Source organism: Panthera pardus, unplaced genomic scaffold (assembly GCF_024362965.1).
Source record: "Panthera pardus isolate Hobbes unplaced genomic scaffold, ASM2436296v1 HiC_scaffold_26, whole genome shotgun sequence".
In the NCBI taxonomy this organism is placed as follows: Eukaryota; Metazoa; Chordata; class Mammalia; order Carnivora; family Felidae; genus Panthera; species Panthera pardus.
In genome coordinates this window covers 40,429,723-40,448,746 of record NW_026526832.1, presented here as the reverse complement: position 1 = coordinate 40,448,746, position 19,024 = coordinate 40,429,723, and the positions used below count along the sequence as shown (strand labels likewise).

Below are 19,024 nucleotides of genomic sequence, written 5' to 3'. Positions count from 1 at the left end.
GCTGGATGGTTTGGGGGGCGGTTCCGGGGGAAACAGTCAGCAACCTGAGATCAGACTCCTGTATCCCAGCCACAGAGCAGACTGGGTGCAGCCCCATTAGTTTGCTGGAGGGCTGAAGCATTGCATTCTTCAGTTGGTTATAAAAATAACAGCTGTCTTGCCTGAGAATACATCGTGTGCCTGGAGACCGAGAAGACTATTTTTAACAAAGGTCACAGCTGATTTTGGAATGGGCTCCAGAACACCTCTGGGGGAGCTCTCACCGCGCCTGTGGAACTGGACGTTTCCAAGGAGGCCGCACCTGGCCGAGGACGATTATTCCCTTGAAGCTTATTCCGAAGGGCAGGAGTGGAAGGTCTAGTCAGTCCACGGTGCGTCAACAGAAGAAACAAGTCGGGGTTTTACACGTCGCCGAACCCCGAGCCTCTGTGGCCAGGACGTGACACTTACGTGTCAGATTCGGTGCGACACCTATTTACTGGGCACACAGTATAGATACTAAATTCCAGCAGAAACTAGCTTATCGGTAGGACCACAAGACTTAAAACTACCATTAAACGTCATTGCTGTCGTGTGTGACTCCGCCCCCGGGGGCCGGGACCGTCCTGGACACGTCACGTACCTGACGTCACGTACCTGCCGTGGGTGACTCCGCCCCGGGGGCCGGGACCGCCCTGAACACCTGAAGTCGGGGTCGTTCTGCAGCCGCACGTGCAGCAGGCCCATGGAGTTCTCGTCCTCGACGTCCGTTTTCTTCCCAGGAAATGGTGCTGGTGACCGTTGCCGCCTTTCGCGCTCTGACCTTGGGGCGAAGTGCGCGTGCCGCGTGCTTGGTGATCCAGCCGCGCGGTGGCGGGAACCGGCTCCCCCGACCCCGCAGGCGGACTCTGCGGGGGGCTCCCCGCCTCCGGCCGCACTTTCTGGATTGCGCGCGTCCGAGACACGGGAACGGGTGGACGTGACCCTGCCGAAGCAATCGCTGCAATGTCAGTTCACGATGGGTGTTATTTTTATCACAAAAGATGGAGGACAGGACTGCACTGACTCTTCCATAAAACCAGAGGATTTTTTAAATCTGCCGGTTCAACACTGGAATTTAAAACCAGAAAATTCTTGTTTCATTCATATTTCTTCCCGTTGAGATCAACGTGGCGTTTTGCAAATTTCAAATCCTGGGATTTTCCCATTATCTCCTAAGGAGAGGGAGTGCATATAGCGTGAGAGACCTAGCTTTTTCTCGTGTTTCAGGGTTTTGTGTACATCATTTTATTTTACAGTCATCCCTGTACACGTGACACGTTGCATTTCTCTACTTGTAAGTTTATGCTTGTGGCTTAAATTAATGTGGTTGGGAAGGTCTGCATGAAGAGAACATTTTAATAAATTTATATCGTATTCGCTACCTTGAGTCCCGGCGAATTTGCGGCTGGCACGTACTTCAGTGGATTCTGTGTCCTCGTGTTACTATTTGGGACGCTAAGATTCAGAGCGACCCAGCTAAGCTCCTGGAGTTAGTCATGGGGTCAGGGCAGTGTCTCAGCTGCTCCTCTGTGAGGGTGTGACCCGGGGACGCTCTCGCACACGGATCCCCGGTTCTGGCGGGGGCTGCCAAGCTGGCGTGAGCGGAGGCTCCCGGCCCCTGGGGCTGGCGTCGGCCCACCTGCCACGACCTGGCTGCATCTGCATGAGACCTCAGGAGGCAGTCCCGGGGCCCAGAGGTCAGAGGACAGCTGACTTTCTCCCCTGCTTGGAGCAGGAGTGCTGGAAAGTCACGTCCTTCATGAGTGAACTTGAAACCACCATAAAGTCACGTCCTTCATGACTGAACTTTAAACCACTGTAAGCAACAGATGGCAGAAATAAAACAGACGTTGACCTTCGGGGACCTTAGGCTCGGCAACAACCAGGTTTGTAGCACGCCTCTGGCACAGGAGGCTACGGAGGTGGCACAAGGACAAGACACGAAAAGTGACCCAGCAGACCTGAGTAGAGGGGCTGTCTTGAGATAAAGATGAAAACACACCCGGCATCGGAATATCTGTGCACCAGCTAAACAATGTATTAGATGCAAAACTCAGGCTGTGAGACCGAAAGACGTCACAGGAGTGGGGGGAGCTGGGCGTGAGGAGGTGGGTAGTGAACTTGTTAAAGTCATTTTCAAAAAGTAAGTTTATTTCTCACGTAACAAGTGCCGTGAGGAATAGCAACAAACTGATATTTTAGTTTGGAATAAAGAATTAAACTTGTACTAAACTCCCCAAGACGGATGAATTTGTTATCATGACGCCTGCCAAAGTCCTAGCTATGTCTGATAAATTCTATACTCAATGCCCACAATTCTATCATTGCTCGTTTGTGATAAAATAAATGCATTATTACTGCTTTTATCCACCTACATTTATATCCTTTCTGTGGTTCCCTTTTGCTTTCAATTCTCTGGGTCCATAAATCTGCAGTAGGTAAATGTCAAAACATAGTTTGGAATTAGTGATAAAGCAGAATATTTTCTTTTCAACGTTTATTTTATTTTTTTATTTTTTTATTTTTTTGGGACAGAGAGAGACAGAGCATGAACGGGGGAGGGACAGAGAGAGAGGGAGACACAGAATCGGAAACAGGCTCCAGGCTCTGAGCCATCAGCCCAGAGCCTGACGCGGGGCTCGAACTCACGGACCGTGAGATCGTGACCCGGCTGAAGTCGGACGCTTAACCGACTGCGCCACCCAGGCGCCCCCAGAATATTTTCTTAAGGTCCTTATCTCTTATGTTTGTGAAAAGCGCAGCTGGCTTCGGTTGGAAAAGAATTTATTGAAGAGTTACCTTAGATTTCCAAACTTGGTCCTCCCAAGTCTCTTCACATCTGAATGAATTCATAATTCATTGCTCTGGGAAGTGAGCGCACCCCAACCCTGAAAAGAAGGGGAGAACGTGGCTCGATGGATGAGGTACTGGCCCCACGGTTGTGCACTGAGCGAGCTTGTCAGAGAGGACCGCTTTGGTTGAATTAGAAGGTGCCTTTTGAGAGCACTAGTTTCCGTCTGCACATCTGCTGAGAGAAGGGCTTTCGAAACTTGTGTCCGTGGCCTGGCTGTGAGTTCGTGAAGCATCAGGACACAGGAGGGGCCTCAGCTGGGTTGCTGTGTGGACGTTTTCAGCTAAAAGCTGTACAAGTTGTGTTTCCTATTCGTTTTAACCATCCACTAACTTTTACAAATCTTGTTTTGAAAAACAAAATCGTTAAATACGACAATGCTACAATCGTGTTAGAACCTAGGTAGTTATATGATCTTCAGTTGTGAGAACACAGGTTGGCAGAACCTTCTCCCGGCTTTGAATGCGAGATTCTTACAAGCTCCAGCGAGGGAGTTTAGAAGAGCAGAAAGAAGAGGTTTTTCATGACGAGACTTGACATCCTGATGTTTCTGTGACGCTTGCTGGTTTCCCATAATTCTCTCCGCTGGCTGTCTTCGTGGGCCCAGGCTGCCCACGCAGAACCACGCAGATGGTCAGGTGCCCTCTTTTAGTTTGGAAAACCGTGCCCTCCGCAGGCTTTCCTCTGAGCACATGCAGAGAGGGCTCTGGGGTCCCCCTCTTCCTGCTCCTGTGGGGACAGCAGTCCCATGGTCTGGGGCCCAGCCTGTGACCCCTCCAACCTCACTCTACCTCCAAATGTAGTCACACAGGGACCGGACTTCCACGTAGGGACTTGAGGGGAACAGTTCAGTCCACAGCAACTTTCTGTGTGGGACACACAGTGTCATCCTTGCTTTCCAGACGCAGAAACTCAATTTCTCACAGGGTTAAGTGACCAGGGTGCATTTGCTCCAAAAGGAAATTTTACCAGATTGCATAGAGCACTTGAATAAATAGTGTTCTGGATTAATAACAGATAACAGTCACTTCAAGTTCTCCTGAACAAATGGTAAAGGGGCTCATTGCATAAATTTTTTCTGCTTTCACCTGTTGGGACTATTAGTCCAGATTTTTGGTGTGCATTAACCTGTTTTGTCTCAGGTGATCATTTTCTGAAGTTTTATTTGAAGTTTCCTCCTGAGATCGGTATGTGAATAAAATGACTGATTTACAGTGTCATTTGGCAAAGTCTGTCGCAACAGAAACACACTTGGCACTTTTCCAAACATATTTTCTCTAAAATATATCCATCCACTTGCTCTCCGTGAGGTTCAAATGGTCGCATTAATGGCGAAAGTTGGAAAACACGATTGAATGTTTGACAAATTCCGTGCGGTGGAGATTGCTGGCTGGTGTGGAATCACATGACCCTATTTTCTGGGCTTTGGTTAGAATATTCCCCGCAGAGGCACGTTGGGTGTCGCCACACACGCGGCAGGGACTCAGGCTGAATGATGAGGCAGCCGGTAACTGTCCCCTCCGCCTTTCCCGCTGAGTCGCTAGCTGACTCCAGACTTTGCGGACAGAAGACCCCCACGCACCGTGGGATTTACGTCCCGAGTGTGTCTGCCCTTGGCAGGGATGAGACGTGCTTCCAGCGTTCAGCTAAGTACTTGGAAAGGCCCGGAAGGAGCCCCCGCGAGTCTGTCAACGGGCGTGAGCTGGGCCTGCTCTTCACCGTCACCCCCTCGCGGGCAGTGCGGGACATGGAGACAGTGTGATCCATTACCCTGAAGCCAGCGTCCCCGACCCGCGGCTCTCTCTCTGCGTGTGATGATACAAACGGCCACCAGCTGAAGATGCTGCAGCCACAGGACACTCAGAACACAGTGTTGCCGTTAATATCCACACGGGTAGCGGATTCCCATGCATGCGCTAAAGGAGGTACGTTGGCTCTGGTTTCTTATGATGAATTCACTCCTGAGAATGGAGTCACTCTTGGATTTTACACGTTGTGCAAGAGACACGTTGTAAACACTGGCTTCCCCCTCGGCCCTGCAGTCCCTGTGGCCCATTGCTGGCGGCTGGCATGCTCGGCTTGGGCAGGAGCCCACATGGCCCCCCCGATGGCCTGTTCCTGCTCACGGCGCTCCGCGAGCACACTCCTGATGGCCTGTCCCCGCTCACGGCGCTCCGCGAGCACACTCCTGATGGCCTGTCCCCGCTCACGGTGCTCCGCGAGCACACTCCTGATGGCCTGTCCCTGCTCACGGCTCTCCACGGCCCCCTGACGGCCTGTCCCTGCTCACGGCGCTCCGCGAGCACACTCCTGATGGCCTGTCCCCGCTCACGGCGCTCCGCGAGCACACTCCTGATGGCCTGTCCCCGCTCACGGCGCTCCGCGAGCACACTCCTGATGGCCTGTCCCCGCTCACGGCGCTCCGCGAGCACACTCCTGATGGCCTGTCCCTGCTCACGGCTCTCCACAGCCCCCTGACGGCCTGTCCCTGCTCACGGCGCTCCGTGAGCACACTCCTGATGGCCTGTCCCTGCTCACGGCTCTCCACGGCCCCCTGATGGCCTGTCCCTGCTCACGGCGCTCTGCAAGCACCGTTTGGTCTGAAAGCATCTATGCTTCCGCTTCCAGAGCAGAGAACATGGGTCATTGCCGTTGTTCCCACGGGATCTTTCTGAGCCACAGATGCGCCTGGCCCTCCCCTTCCTCCCACCCCAGGCCCCTGTCTTCCACCCTCAGATCTGGTGCAGTTGGTTAACGATTGGTCAGTTTAGACCAAGCAGAACAGGAGCTGGGGATTGAACGTGTATGCGGTTTGGAGGCCTCGCTGGTTCCGGGCACCGCTGCACTTCCAGCTCGTTGCCACCCCTGGCGCCTTCACGCGTGGTTGGGCCCCGTGGGCCAAGGACCGGGAGATGGTCATCATTCAGGGGTCAGCTCTGACTACCTGAGAACGGGCCTGGGCCTGAAGGCGGTTGTGCCAGGTGGAGAGGCAGCAGGGGAGGGAGCCAGGCTGGGGACTGGTGGCAAGAACGGATTCGAAGGCGGGTTGAGATCGGGAGAGCACGACCATTTCCTGGGGACTGTGATCCTTGAGAAAGATCCGGAAGATCGGCCAGCTTGCAGGAATTCACCTTGGGTTTAAATAACGGCTGTAATAGGGCCTGGATCTTGTGTGTCTGTTTTTAATCCAGGTCTCTGCTCCTCAAGGTAACACTACAGACAGGAAGTGAACGTGTGTCACTCTGCAGGTGTATTTTAAAGAGTTACTTAACTTTAAATGAACGTATGTCTGCATTTTGCATTCACTCTCTGATCATGCATTTTAACCTAAACTTGCTTTGTTTTCTAAAATTTTTTAAAGCACAGAACCGTTACGCTGCGCAGACAGCCCGTTGGCGGCTTGGGCCTGAGCGTAAAGGTAGGAACGCATTCCTCCCACGCGACCTTCTTTCTGAGCGCGTGTCTGTGCTGATCGTGACGGAACCTTCTCTCTGCCTGTCTTCCAGGGAGGCGCCGAGCACAGGGTCCCTGTCGTCATATCAAAGATATTCAGAGGCCATGCAGGTAACGCGGCCAGGACATGTATGCCCACGGCAGTTTGTGAGATAATGTGTTACTGGAAACGATAAAAATAAGCACCTGTTTGTGTGCTGGGTCGTTTGGCGGCCGTCTTGTTTTGTTGTTGCCCCTACGTTACCCCTGACACGGCTCTGCCTTTTTCATGTCCTCTGAGGCCGCGAGCCCTTAAGAGAGATACTGCTTCCCCTGTGGCCATCAGGGCAGCCTCTGGAGACACGTTCAGGGCCAGACCACAGGGTTTTCTTAGCAGTGTGATGCCCGAGGACACATGGTCCTGGCGTCGGCAGTCATGATGCTCATGGAGGTCTGTGACAAAAATCGCGTCCCGCCCTCTGGGAGCGGCTTGGTGGGGAGGCTGGGATGGCCGTCGGGGACGCGGTTGGACGGTGTCAGGCTTGGGGGGGGGGGGCGATGGTCGCCCCGCAGCTGCCGCTGACTCAGGTCACCGGGAGCGGGAGGGGGAGTGGATGTGCGGTTTGTGGCCGCACCATCCAGTGCTGAGTGGTGGGAGATGGTTGTAGTACAGTCACGTAGTTAGATGGCAGGGACCAGTCCGGTGTCCCAGCAGGCCCTCCGTGCGGCCGCCTCCACTCTGCCTGTGGGTGCTGGTCCCCCTGAGGCTCAGGGGCCGTTTGTCCCCCTGCTGGAGGAGGAGGGGAGGCAGCAACCCGTGTGGGGGAAGGGGTCCGAGGCGGTGAAAACAGAGCAGGGGTGAGTCACCCACGCAGACTGGGCTCTTGAACAGTGGAAACGTGTCCCCTCCTTCTCCCCGACCGCAGCCCCAGCCCCGTGTCAGAGCACATGGCAGCCCTGTGGTTGCGGGAGAGGCGGCCTCGGCCTGGGACCCCACCACCGCGTGCTCCGCAGGTGTGTGTGCGCAGGGGCTGTGGCGTGGACCTGTGGCTGGAGTCCCGTGTCTACATGGAATGTGAATTCCCCACAACAACCTTGACTCATTCGTGCAGAGAAGAGCGATTTTAACCACACATTTGCATCTGCAAAAAGACCATTTCCGCCCGAAGGACATTGAGTCATCGGCTCGACAACACACGTTTCTCCCCTTGTTGAGCGAGGTTACAACAGGTGGGTAGTGTTTCATCAGGACCGAGGCTGAGACTCAGGGCCTCCGAGGAGACCAGCTTGTGAATTGCGGCCAGTGCGTGGCTCTCCTTGCATACGCCTTCCTAACACGAGAGGATTTTGGTTCTGTAGGAAGTGTGGTTTTGATGAAATCTGTAGGTAGCAGGAGAGCTGCACTGGTCTGTGCATCACGTGGGTCACTCTTGTTGACGTTTTCAAAGATGTCAAAACCGTCGTCCCTCCAGACTGGAGCGTTCCTGTTGTACTTCCGGTGATACTGTGGAGCCTAGATGCTTCCAGAACCTAGTGCGTCTGTGCAAGGGACTGTCCCTACCTGGACTGGGCCATCTGTCTGGTTCCTTCTGTGCCATGTGGCACACGGGGTGGGCTGATTGGTGACGGAAGGAGGACAGCTCGGTGTGTTTCTGTGATGTTGCAAACGTCTTTTCTACTAGTGTAGGTTTTCATTTGTGGATATGAGTGTGTCAGAGGAGAGGAAGGAGGATTAACCAGCAGATAAAAATCAGAAAAAGCTTTTATGCTTCGATTAGAGGGAAAACCTCCATTCTCTGTGGAGGGACAAACAGGTGAAGGCCATGTGCAGAGAGCGCCACCGTGAATCGAGGCTGTAGTTTTGAGAAAGGTGGCCGGTCACCCCAGTCCTCCTGTCTCTGAGCCGGGGCCCCCGAGGCAGCTGGGCCAGTAGATTCCCCCACTTCCTACTGGTCCTGCAGCCAGAATGTGTGGGTGCCTCCTGAGCAGAGTCCCTGCAGGGGTCAAAGAAGCTTCCTGTCTTCTCAGGCTGCCTCCATCCCGGCATCGGTGGCCGGTGAGCTGAGAGCCAGGGCCCTGTCCCCATCCACTGGGTCACCTGTCCCTGCACTCCATCAGTGCGGTCCTGCCTCAGTCGGCCTCAGTAGCTCAGGCCTCTTCTCAGACACGAAGACGGTTGCCCCCACCCTACTGCTGTCGGCCTGTGTTCCAGACCTGTTGCTTCCCTTTTCACCGAGTGCATATCCCACACCCTGAGCTCTTTGTAAAGTCTGCATAAATGTTCAACCGACTGTGAGCTTTTAGAGACCCAGGCTCGGCGTAACGCCACTCACCTCAGAGTATGGCACAGGATCATTGTTTTACGGGCAGGGACGCCCTTGGCTGCTGGAAATCTGTGCCCAGCTGTCGTGTGCCTCTGGTGTTGGGTGAAAGTGTGGGGCCCCGTGTGCTGGAGCCCCGGGTCCAGGCGACCTGGAGACACACATGGCAGCCAGCACACCCGTGAACTGGTTCCCAGTCCAGCAGTCAAGTCAGGATTGGCTCCTGGAGACGGGAGACTCCAGGTGAGTGGTGGGAAGGGGGACACTGACTGGCCCTGGTGAGAAGGCCGCACCCCCACATGGCCTGGGTACCTCCCTGATGTGGAAGGTGTCACTTGCCCACAAGGAAGGCCTAGATGTTGAGGGATCGTCTGCAGCCTCGGTCCCACTGGGAACGTGATGTGCACCTGGCTCCACATTCAGGAGCGAGGCGGCTATAAACTGTAAGGTCAAAGGGGAATGTCAGCTCAGGCTGTCGTTCATCTGTGCATTTGTGCAGCCACGTTCAACAAATCACGTCTTTGGAAGAGTCTCTGTTCTGGGCATTCAGCGGTGATGAGCCCGCCATCACATCAAAATCGTCAGGCAACAAGATACGTAAGGTATGTTCAGGCCGCGAACATAGGTTCCGCTGTGTAGGAAACTAGGCCGTGTGATGACGGACGTGAGGGAGGGTTTTGTGCGACGTGGTCTGGGAAAGTCCTCCTGCGGGTGATGTTCAGCAGATATTGGCGAGAAACGGAAGAGTGTGGCCCGGGTCGCCTCGGCGGGAGCGTGGTGCACGTGGAGAGGAGGAGGCATGGTGGTCGTCAGGCCGGAAGAGGCGGAGACACGGTGGTCGTCACGCCGGAAGAGGTGGAGACACAGGCGTCGTTTTGCTGGAAGAGGTGGAGACACGCCGGAAGAGGCAGGTGGCCGGGTGTTCGGGGCCTGAAGTCCAAGGATGGAGCTCGGGTTGTATTTACCAGCGAGAAGGTGGTTTGCGGACTTTCCAAACGCAGCATTATAACGTCTGTTCACGTTAAAGAGCCACCACCCGGCTGCTGCGGGAAGTGAGCAAGAGGGACCGCGCTCTTGGACGTCTTGGTGAACGTGGGGGCAGCCGCCAGCCTCTCAGGTGCTTTGAAGGGGAGCCCAGGCGCGATTTTACAGAGACACCCCGGGGACTCCTGCTGGAGTCTCTGTGTCTTTAGCTTCAGCAGCATCTGACGGCATTTGGTAACATGACACAGCGGACACGGGGATCAGCAGATGCTGGAAATGCGGGTGGGGGTGGGGATCCACGCCCCGTGGCAGGTGCATGCTTAAGGGTGCTCGGAACGGGTCGGGGAATTAGAGCAAAAGAAGCATTTGAATTAGGGTGATTTTCTAAGAACTTAACCTCCATGGGGAGGAGCGGCTGCCTGAGCACCTGGGGTGTGAAAGGAGGGGGCCTGAGAGGGGTCCGGAGGCCGAGGGGCCGGGTTACCCTCTGGCTCCTTTAATTCTTCAGGAAGAGCTTTCCCACCTCCTGCGAGCGCATGAAGTCCCTCTGGGGCGCAGGACGCACCCAGAGGCTCTCCCCGCACACCCCGGTGCCCAGGCCTCCTGGGAGGGACCCTGGCAGACCGCGGTGCCCCGCGGCCTCCAGCCAGGCTGAGGCTCTGAGCTCAGAGGCCCGGTGAGTCCGTGATGTCTGCTCACATCATGAGGAAAAGGTACAAGTGTTTATTTTGCTTGGGGATATTTATTAATACTATACACCTAGTAAGTACAGTCTTAAAAGTATCTTTCCTTGGACATTTAATATTCCTTCAATTCCTGAAGCCCTTCAAGTTATTATTAGAAATTTCTGTTTGGTAACTTCAAACCTCGTGAACAGGGGCAGCTCACTTGGCTTGTAAGATCACAGGCTCTCGCTCACTCTCGGGGACCTGCTGCTACACTGAGCTCCCCCTCGCTTCTGGGGGCAGTGAAGACACACCTACTTCCTGCCCTCCTGGAGTGTGCCTCATGCTGGGGAAGCCAGGTCACCCACAGGGACACAGATAAATAATGGCAGGAGCGGATCGTACTGCAAAGAAAAATATGAATTTTACTTAATGCTTTCCGTGTCTGGGCATCCAGCACCCTATCAGAGAGGGACTCTCGTGACCACCGTCGTGGTGCAGTGAGAACGCTGAGGCACAAGTACGCTAAAGAGACTGTCCAGAGACACACGGCTGGCAAACGGAAAAGCCAGGGTGTGGCCCACGTGGTGAGTCTCTGAGGTCGTCGTGAGAAATTGCCCTGAAAATCCGTGGATTCGCATCCAGGTAGGGGTGTCTTTGGCTGTGAAATAGCCTAAATGTCCAGTGGCCTGAAGGGATAGGGTCTGCTTTTCTGACTCCACAAGAAGCCAGCGGTCCAGGCCCCGGCATCTCCCTGTCCTTCCACGGAGTCGTCCCTACCAGCGTGGGCTTCGCCTCGTTACCTGTTCCACGTTTACAGAATGGCTGCCTTTCGAGGCAGTAACCCTCTTTCCAGGTGGGGCAGAAGAGAGTTGGCGAAGGCCACCTCCGGGAAGGGCCGTCTTTTCCCGCAAGGAGAATGCTTTCCGGCATCGTCCCCCCCCACTGACTGGGACTGCAGCCAAGTCGCCCTCGGAAAGGCCGAGGGAATGGGCTCACGGCATGTCTTTCGGTCAGCTCTCTTCAGCCCGAGTTCAGGGGCGCGCAGGGCCTCCTCTCGCCGGGAGGAGACGCCGGGCTCTCCGAAGCAGTGTGAGCACGTGCACCTGTCGTGGGGGAGGGGACTCGGGGCTGCGCAAGTATGGGGGGGGGCGCTTGCATTTTGTCAACAACGGTGCCTTCGGCAGCTTCCTTTCCTTGGACACAAAGGGCCTCGTGTGTACGTTAGCTCTGCTCTTTAAACCTTGATGAATCCTTCTTTTGGGCCACACCATTGGGCTCTTTTCCTTGGACCCTTTCCAGCTATATCCCACTTTCTCGTGCTGCTTTTCTTGTGTTCTTCTGCTGCTGAAGCTCGTAGCTGGCCTCCAGCCTGTGTGCTTGCGTCTGCGCCAAGAGTGGAATCCGTAGCTGCCGAGGAGCCCTTTCCCGCTGGCGGATGAGGTCTGGGGGGCAGGGATGTTCGAGGAAGTGGAGACAAGGAGAGCAGGTACGGCAGCTGTCGGGCCTCTTAACGGTGAGCTAGAAAACACTTCCTTCTAGAGGCTCCGGATTCGCACGGAAATGTTCCCTAATTTACTGTATTATGTTTCACACACAAATTTCCTAAAATACGTGGCTTTAACTACAACTGTGACTTACGACTCCGTTTGTTAATAATTAACAAGCCATAAGTGGTTACCAACTGGAAAAAAAATCTTAGAAATAATGTAGTAGGGTTTTCCTTCCTTAAGTGACAAAACGCCAGCATTTCATAGCAGTTAAACTTCTGGTTAGTGATGACTAGCGAGTACGTGTTCCTTAAGTCTCTTGTGATTTCAGTGTCTGAAACTGATGCTGCATTTACCTTGGGAAGAAACGTCTCAAACAGAAAGCGCCCGTACACTTGTGGCCTTTTATCTACTTATTATTTAATGATCACACAGAGGAATACAGGGGTCAGTGGAAATAGTGAAGAACCCTAGACCCAGGACACTAGGGTCCAGTGCCGCCCTTCTGCAGATCCGCGGATGCCCCTCCCCTCTGTCCGGTCCTCCTGCCCTCTCCTTACAACTTTCTGCATTTCCTAAGTGCATCCTGGGTGCTGGTTCCTTTCCAGACCCCGAGACGTGGAGGTGTGGAGCACAGGACCTCAGCCTGCAGGAAAACTAGATCGGTACTCGAGTACATACATGGAAGTTGCACTGTTTGCGTGCGTACACGCGTGTGCATATGTGAGCCTGTTCTGTGTAGAGTTACGGATACGTGCGCGTGCGCGTGCCCAGAACGCGGCCGTAACCAACAAGAGATCAAGCTTCGTAAGCTGAAGGTAACTGCCTCGGAAGGTGTGGTGTAGAGCGGATTCGCGGTTGCCAGTTACCACTCAGGGTCAGCTGTGCTCGGCCCCGTCTGAAGGACGTGAGCAAACCGCACGACTCTGGGGCTCCGTGGGTGGTGGGCGTAGGATGCCCTTCGAGGAGAGCTGGCCCCGGAGACTCGGAGCTAACCTGAGGAGGTCATTCGTCCTGGTTGGGCTTTGCTCTCCTTGCTGTGAAGTGATCAGCGTGGCGTTCTGGCCGGGCACCGGAAGTCGGGCCTGCGCAGCGGGTGCGCTAAGATTTCACAGGAGAGGCGGGGCAGCTGGACCAGCCGGGTCCCCGGGTTACCCCAGAGGCCGCCAGGGGCACCACAGACCCTCTGTCGGTGGGCGCGGTGAGGGGCGTTCACTCTTTTCTTGAGGACAGCAGCACATCCCGTGGGAGCCGCAGGCTGACCAGCGGCCTCTGCCGCGTGCGGTGCTGACGGGGCCCGACCCTGGTTTCTCGAGTCCGGGGCTGCAGAGAGGGCATCGCAGTCTCGTGCAGCTCAAGCTGCCCTGTTGATCCCGCCAGTGAGGAGCGAGGTATTTAGCAGGCGAGGGTGTCTTCCTAGTTTGGGCCCACACCTGGTAGGTAATAGACGCCCCACAGAAATTGCTCAGAACCGGGGGGTGGGGACATGTTTGGTTTTCCTCTCGCAGCATAGAGGTGTGTCACGTGGAGTTGTGTTGTGTGCTCGGAGCTGAGCCAGCCCGTTGTGCGGGGACGCAGCTCTGCCTGAGATCAGTCTCGGGTGCGCTCCTGCGTGTCTACTCCCTGGCGGTGTTGAGTGCACCTCCCCAGGCCCACCCGTCCACACCTGCCCACACCTGCCCAGGATGCGGAAGTGCGGGTCCCTCAGGGTGGCTGAGTGCTGTCATCACCCAGAATTCCACTTAAAAACCTGAACCAGTGGGGCGCCTGGGTGGCTCAGTCGGTTGAGCGTCCGGCTTCGGCTCAGGTCATGATCTCGCGGTGTGTGAGTTCGAGCCCCGCGTCGGGCTCTGTGCTGACGGTTCAGAGCCTGGAGCCTGCTTGGGGTTCTGTGTCTCCCTCTGTGTCTGCCCCTCCCCTGCTCATGCTCTGTCTCTCAAAAAAAAAAAAAAATTAAAAAGAAAAACCTGAACCAGCCGTAGGTGGCAGGAGGTGGAGGGAGGTGTCCAGAGCCAGCAAGGAGTTCTGCGTGGCTGTTGTGTTCACGCTGAGCATGCAGGTGTGGTGAGTGTGGCCGCATCCTTTGAACTTGATGCTTAATTCTCTGTGTGGCGCTTCTGTGTCCTTGCCCAGGAGTAGCCAGCGACCCGGTCCGGTCACAAAACCGTAAACGCCGGGCAGAAATTCAGCCCTTTGCGTGTGGCTGGCCTTGGTCACCCACTGACCCCGCGCGTCGTGCCTCAGCCTCGTTCCCACGGCAGCTCTGCCTCGCCGGGCTTCCCCCACCCTTCTTGGGGTGCAGACCCCACCCCCTCGCCTGCCCGCGTCGCAGACGCGCCAGCGCCACCGTGGTTGTGCGTGTGTGGAGTCGCACACAGACCTTGAGAACATTTACGCTTTTGGAAAAGCGAAAGCAGCGTGGCTCCTCTCTCCGGGGTCGGTCACGGAAGCTGCTCTTCGATTACCCGCTTCGCACTGTGCCGGATTAAGGGGGAGAAGAGCGTCTCCGCAGAGAACGACGTTCACAGGGAGCCTCTCGATGTGGCAGAAATGAAGCGCGGAGCTTCGTGCCGCGTGCAGAGAGCGAGCACAGGGAGGCGCTGGACGGCTGGCGGCCGTCACCCCGCTGTCACCCCGACGGGTTCCTCCCGCTGCTGCGGCGCAGCCTCCGCCCCCGCCGCTCGCCAACGCCCCGCGGGAGGGAGGAGGCGCTCGCCCGGCCTGTCCACTGAGGCCGGGGGCGGGGGCGGCCCCGTCGCAAACCTGCGCTGTCCCACATCTAGTTCTTCCGCCGCCGCCGGACGCGCTCGGAGACCCGGTCCGTTCCCGGCCGCGGAGCAAGTCCGGGTATCACGGCATCGTTCGGGTGGGCGTGTGGGCAGGCCCGGCCGGTGGCTGGTTGGAGGCCCGTGTCCAGGAGACACGTGGGCCCTCTCGAAACTACCCAGAAAATTTCAACAAGAGGGAGGGAAAGAGAGGAGCTTGTGCGTTAGCAAGGGCGAAACGGATGAGAGCCAGGGTCTTGCACGCGAAACTTCCGTTGTTAAAAGCGAGTAAGTGTCCCGGGCGAAATGTGGGTTCTCGTAAGGCCCCGCTGAGTGTGAGACTGGGAGCAGACACGCTGTGCTCTTCGTGCAGATGTTCGCACGTGACACAGGACAGCATTTCTGCAGCCACGTGTGGGGATTTCTCTGAGGGGAAGCAGAGGTGAGGCGGGCCCGCTGCCTGCCCAGCTCTCCAGCCTGCAGGGCCCGAGCTTCTGAAGCTGCGGCCTTGGGGTCCTTAGACCTCAGGGTGTCCGAGCTGCGTGGGGGCAGCTGTGGGTCCCCTGGGCCCCTGATTTCCAGCCTTCTCTAGAATTTTCACTTGCATCTGGCGTCTCACTGCCACGAGTATGTCATCACCGTATAGATTTGCGATTGATTTATTTTCACATCCGGGATATTTCATCAGTTTAGCTGATTGCATGTTAAAGCTTCCCCCTCCCCCTTCCCTGCTTCCAGTCCGCACTAACTCCTGAATCTGTAGCCGATCCTGAGCCCTTCGAGACCCCTGCCGTCTTGCACGCCCAGTGAATGTGCGACAGGTGCCCGGGGAGCCGAGCACCAGCCGCCTCAGGAAGCAGAGGGAAGAGTCTGAGCTCCATTCTCGTAGACGTGACTGATTCAGGGTGCCGCAGCCTTGCAGTGACACCGCTCAGACCCAGGGCCCGTGTGCTGGGCTCCCGTCTCACTGCCCCTGAACCAGCAGAGGTGCCCGCGGGGCCCCCACCTTCCTGTCAGTTCCGTGGGGGAGCCCGCCTTCAGCGTGTAGAACGAGGTCCAGACACGCAGGCCCGCGTGCCCACGGTGATAGCAGGTCAGCCCCTGACCCCTTCTGGGGGTCCGTGGATCTCGGTAGACCCCGCTCTGAGATGGGTTAGGCTGCACCCGACCGGAGTCGTGCGCACACAGCCTGAGACGCCCCTCCCGCTTGGGGCGGCTGAGTGCAGAGTGGGAGCAGAATTTCTCGCCACACTCGCCTCCCCCTGGTTCTTTCACCAAACCCCAGTCTACTTCCCGTGTCCAGAGAGCCGGCCCTTTGGGGGAGGAGGCCCCGGGGCCAATCCTGGACCGAGTTAGGGGTGGAGAGAGTCGGATGAAGAGCGTTTCCGTGCCTCTTCTTGTTTACTGGAAACAAACCGATGAATGGCATGATTTTAAAGCTGTCGAAATAAACAGAACTTGAAACAGATAATAGAAGTAGACTCATCCTCTGGGTGAGAAATGCTGAAGCTCTGTGGGATCCTGTCACACCCTGCGGGGGCTTTGTCACACCCTGCGGGGGCCTTGTCATACCCTGCGGGACCGTGTCGCACCCTGCGGGACCTTGTCGCACCCTGCGGGGGCCTTGTCGCACCCTGTGGGACTCTGTTGCACCCTAAGGGACCCTGTCAAACTCTGGGGGCCCTGTCGCACCCCGTGGGACCCTGTCACACCCTGAAGGCCCTGTCGCACCCTGGGGGACCCTGTCGCACCCTGGGGGACCGTGTCACACCTTGTGGGACTGTGTCACATGCACCTTGTGGGACCCTGTTGCACCCTATGCTTCCTACAGAATTGCCAGGAATGGGGGGTGTTCTGGACAGGAGTTTATTTTCAGAAAATCAGATCCAAATTACTGAAGGTGATCAGTCTTTCCCTGTGATTCTACAGTCACTTGGGGATTCTGCAGAGCCCGTGTGTGCGTGTGTGTGTGTGTGTGAGTGAGTTGGGGGGCGGGGTATTTCTGAGACATCAGCGTGGGTTATACAGCAATCCAAGGTATCAAGGTTACTTTTAACAACTGCTGACACTGTCACTTTTTTGTTACTGGTTGTTCAATTTTAACAAATAACTCTTATTATTGTTCTTTTTCTCTCTCATAAAAGTGAAGACAAGAATAGTTGTTTTAATAGCAGGTAATGGAGCAGAAGTCAGTATCAAAGGCCATAGTTTCTCTCCACAAAGGAGCAGTGACTTGGTGGCGATGTGGGCTTGGGAACAGATGGTCAGTGCCTGAGCAGGGATGGGGACACAGACCGTGTTGAGGGAGCAGGAGTTAGACAGCATCTTCGGGGAGGCCTGACCACAGACTGAGCCGCCACCAGAGGCCCTTCCTTGGTCCGTGTGGACAGAGAGAGCTGGGAGGCGGTAGAAGGCTTCATGTGAGAGTACAGTGACAGGTGCACGGGGAGGAAGTCGTTCTGATCATGAGAGACAGCCTGGCCCCAGTAGAGTCAAGGGGATGGCTCAGTTGTACGGCTGGTCCCACAGCTGGAGAGAGAGGTCCCACAGCTGCAGAGGGGCTGGTCCCAGGAATGGAAAGGGGGTGGTGGGAGCAAGGAGGTGGAGGGTTCAGGCATCTGTTCTGAGGGCCGAGAACCAGGAGTTCAGACGGGCCAGGTGGGGCTGGGAGTCAGTGGGTTTTAGGCACAGACACAGCAAAGACAGAGATCATACATGCACATGAAATGATTATATCTCCATATGTAAATATATGTTAACATCTATTGAAAAGATTTGTATAACTTCGCAAATAAAGACCTCACTGTTCAGACTTTTAAGACTTCACATCTGAATGTCTGGAACCAAAAAAAGAAAAATTCAGATAAGGTTGAATTCCTTACTACCTGAGTTCACCTTTCCTATAGATGCCATTTTTTCAGAGCGACTCGGGATGAAAGTATCATTCACTGAAATTCAGTGGAGGCAATTATGTGCGAATCACGAAGGGAGGTGTCGAGAGGTTTAGCCCTGCTCTGAAGGATGCGGCATCCTGAAATTCTGTCCCACTTGTAACATGGTGTTCAAGGCCTCACACAACGTGGCCGCTGGCCCCCGCAGCCGCCTCCTCGGTCCGGCTTGCCTCACCCCGTTCCACCCGACTGAGCCTGGAGGGACCCCTCGCTCGCGTGCTCTCCCTTTTACCGTTCGGCTGCAAGGGAAACTCTGGTGTCTGTGTTCTAGGTTTTCTGAGGCCCCCACTGCACCCACAAAGTTAAGTGTCCTGCACCTGGGGTTTTTCAAACGCCATGCACACCTCTCGTGCTGGGTCAGGACTCTGTTTAGGTGGGGACTCTACCGTGCACATATTACAAAGAATCTGTATAGCCAGTAGTCAGTAATCCTTCTGTTGCCCTGTGTGGATTTTCACCTGGTAGACTGTGAGCCCCTGAAGCCAGCATTGTCCTGTTCTCTGCCCCCAGCTCAGAGCTGGAGGGGGTGCAGGAAGGACGAAGGAGAGCAGGAGAGAGACCGGGAGACAGAGACAGGGACATTGGTCACACCAATGGGTCACGCGGCTTTTCTGGGCAAAGCTGCCGTGGAAGTGAGAACCCTGTTAGCTAGCTGAGATCAGTACCATTACGTTTAGTGATGTGGGCTGTATTTCATTTTCAACAAAGTTTAACGTCATTACAATGACCAGAAGTAATATTAACTCACCTTAAATACATACAGGGAGCGTGAAGAGAATTGCAGTGTTTAAAGAAGAGCGTACTCTCTGGCTTCCAATATTTAACCAAAGACTTAAAAATTAAAACCAGTCCGCATGAAGGCAGGAAACCGCAGCACCTTCTATTTGGGGCAGGTGCGTCAGTCTTCCTGGAAGCCGTCCCTGCGTCTGAGGACCGGAGTGGTAACGCGGACGGCACCGCGAGCCTCCGGTCTCCGCACGGTCTCTTTAATTAAAACCGTCTGTGTAAATTTGTCCCCAAGAAAGAGTGGAAATGCTAAAGGGTTTCTGGGTTTCCTGCTTCACGGCCTGTGCCGACTTGATGAAAACCGGGAAGCCGACTTTCCGAGAACGTGATGAACTTCTTTCCGTATTAAAGGGCTCTTGTGTGTCTGGGGAGGAACTCCCTTAACGTGCTCAGCTTGATGGGTGGGACCTGCCTACCGCCTTGTGCTGGCACTTCCCACACCTGCACGGGCCCTTGTACGCGCACCCACACACACCTGCTGCACACCTGCACAGGCACGCACGCTCACACACATATTGCACACCACAGGCCCGCGCACACCCGCGCACACTCACACTGCACACCCCTGTGTGTCGCACACACAACACACATGTATGTGCCCCCTGCACACATTCCCACGTGTGTTCACCCCACACGTGTGCGCACACATCTCACACACATGTTCACTCACAGCCCACACGTGTGCACACATGTACCTGTGTTCACCCACGTGTGTGCACACACACGCACACACATGGGCACACACATAAGCCATTCCA

General features: G+C 55.6%; 1 protein-coding gene across 2 annotated transcripts in view; it reads left to right on the top strand.

Annotated features, from left to right (window-relative positions):
* The window catches only part of SNTG2 (syntrophin gamma 2), a 180,448-nt gene that overhangs the window by 52,836 nt on the left and 108,588 nt on the right, over positions 1-19,024 (top strand). Inside the window, exons 1-3 of one of the 2 annotated variants that reach the window (XM_019435837.2) lie at positions 3,539-4,797; positions 6,234-6,290; positions 6,379-6,436. In XM_019435837.2, the coding sequence (XP_019291382.2) occupies positions 4,780-4,797; positions 6,234-6,290; positions 6,379-6,436 (133 nt within the window). In that variant the 5' untranslated portion in view covers positions 3,539-4,779. Of the gene's footprint in view, positions 1-3,538; positions 4,798-6,233; positions 6,291-6,378; positions 6,437-19,024 lie in introns of those variants that run through there. The other variant, XM_053891208.1, reaches the window with a different exon arrangement.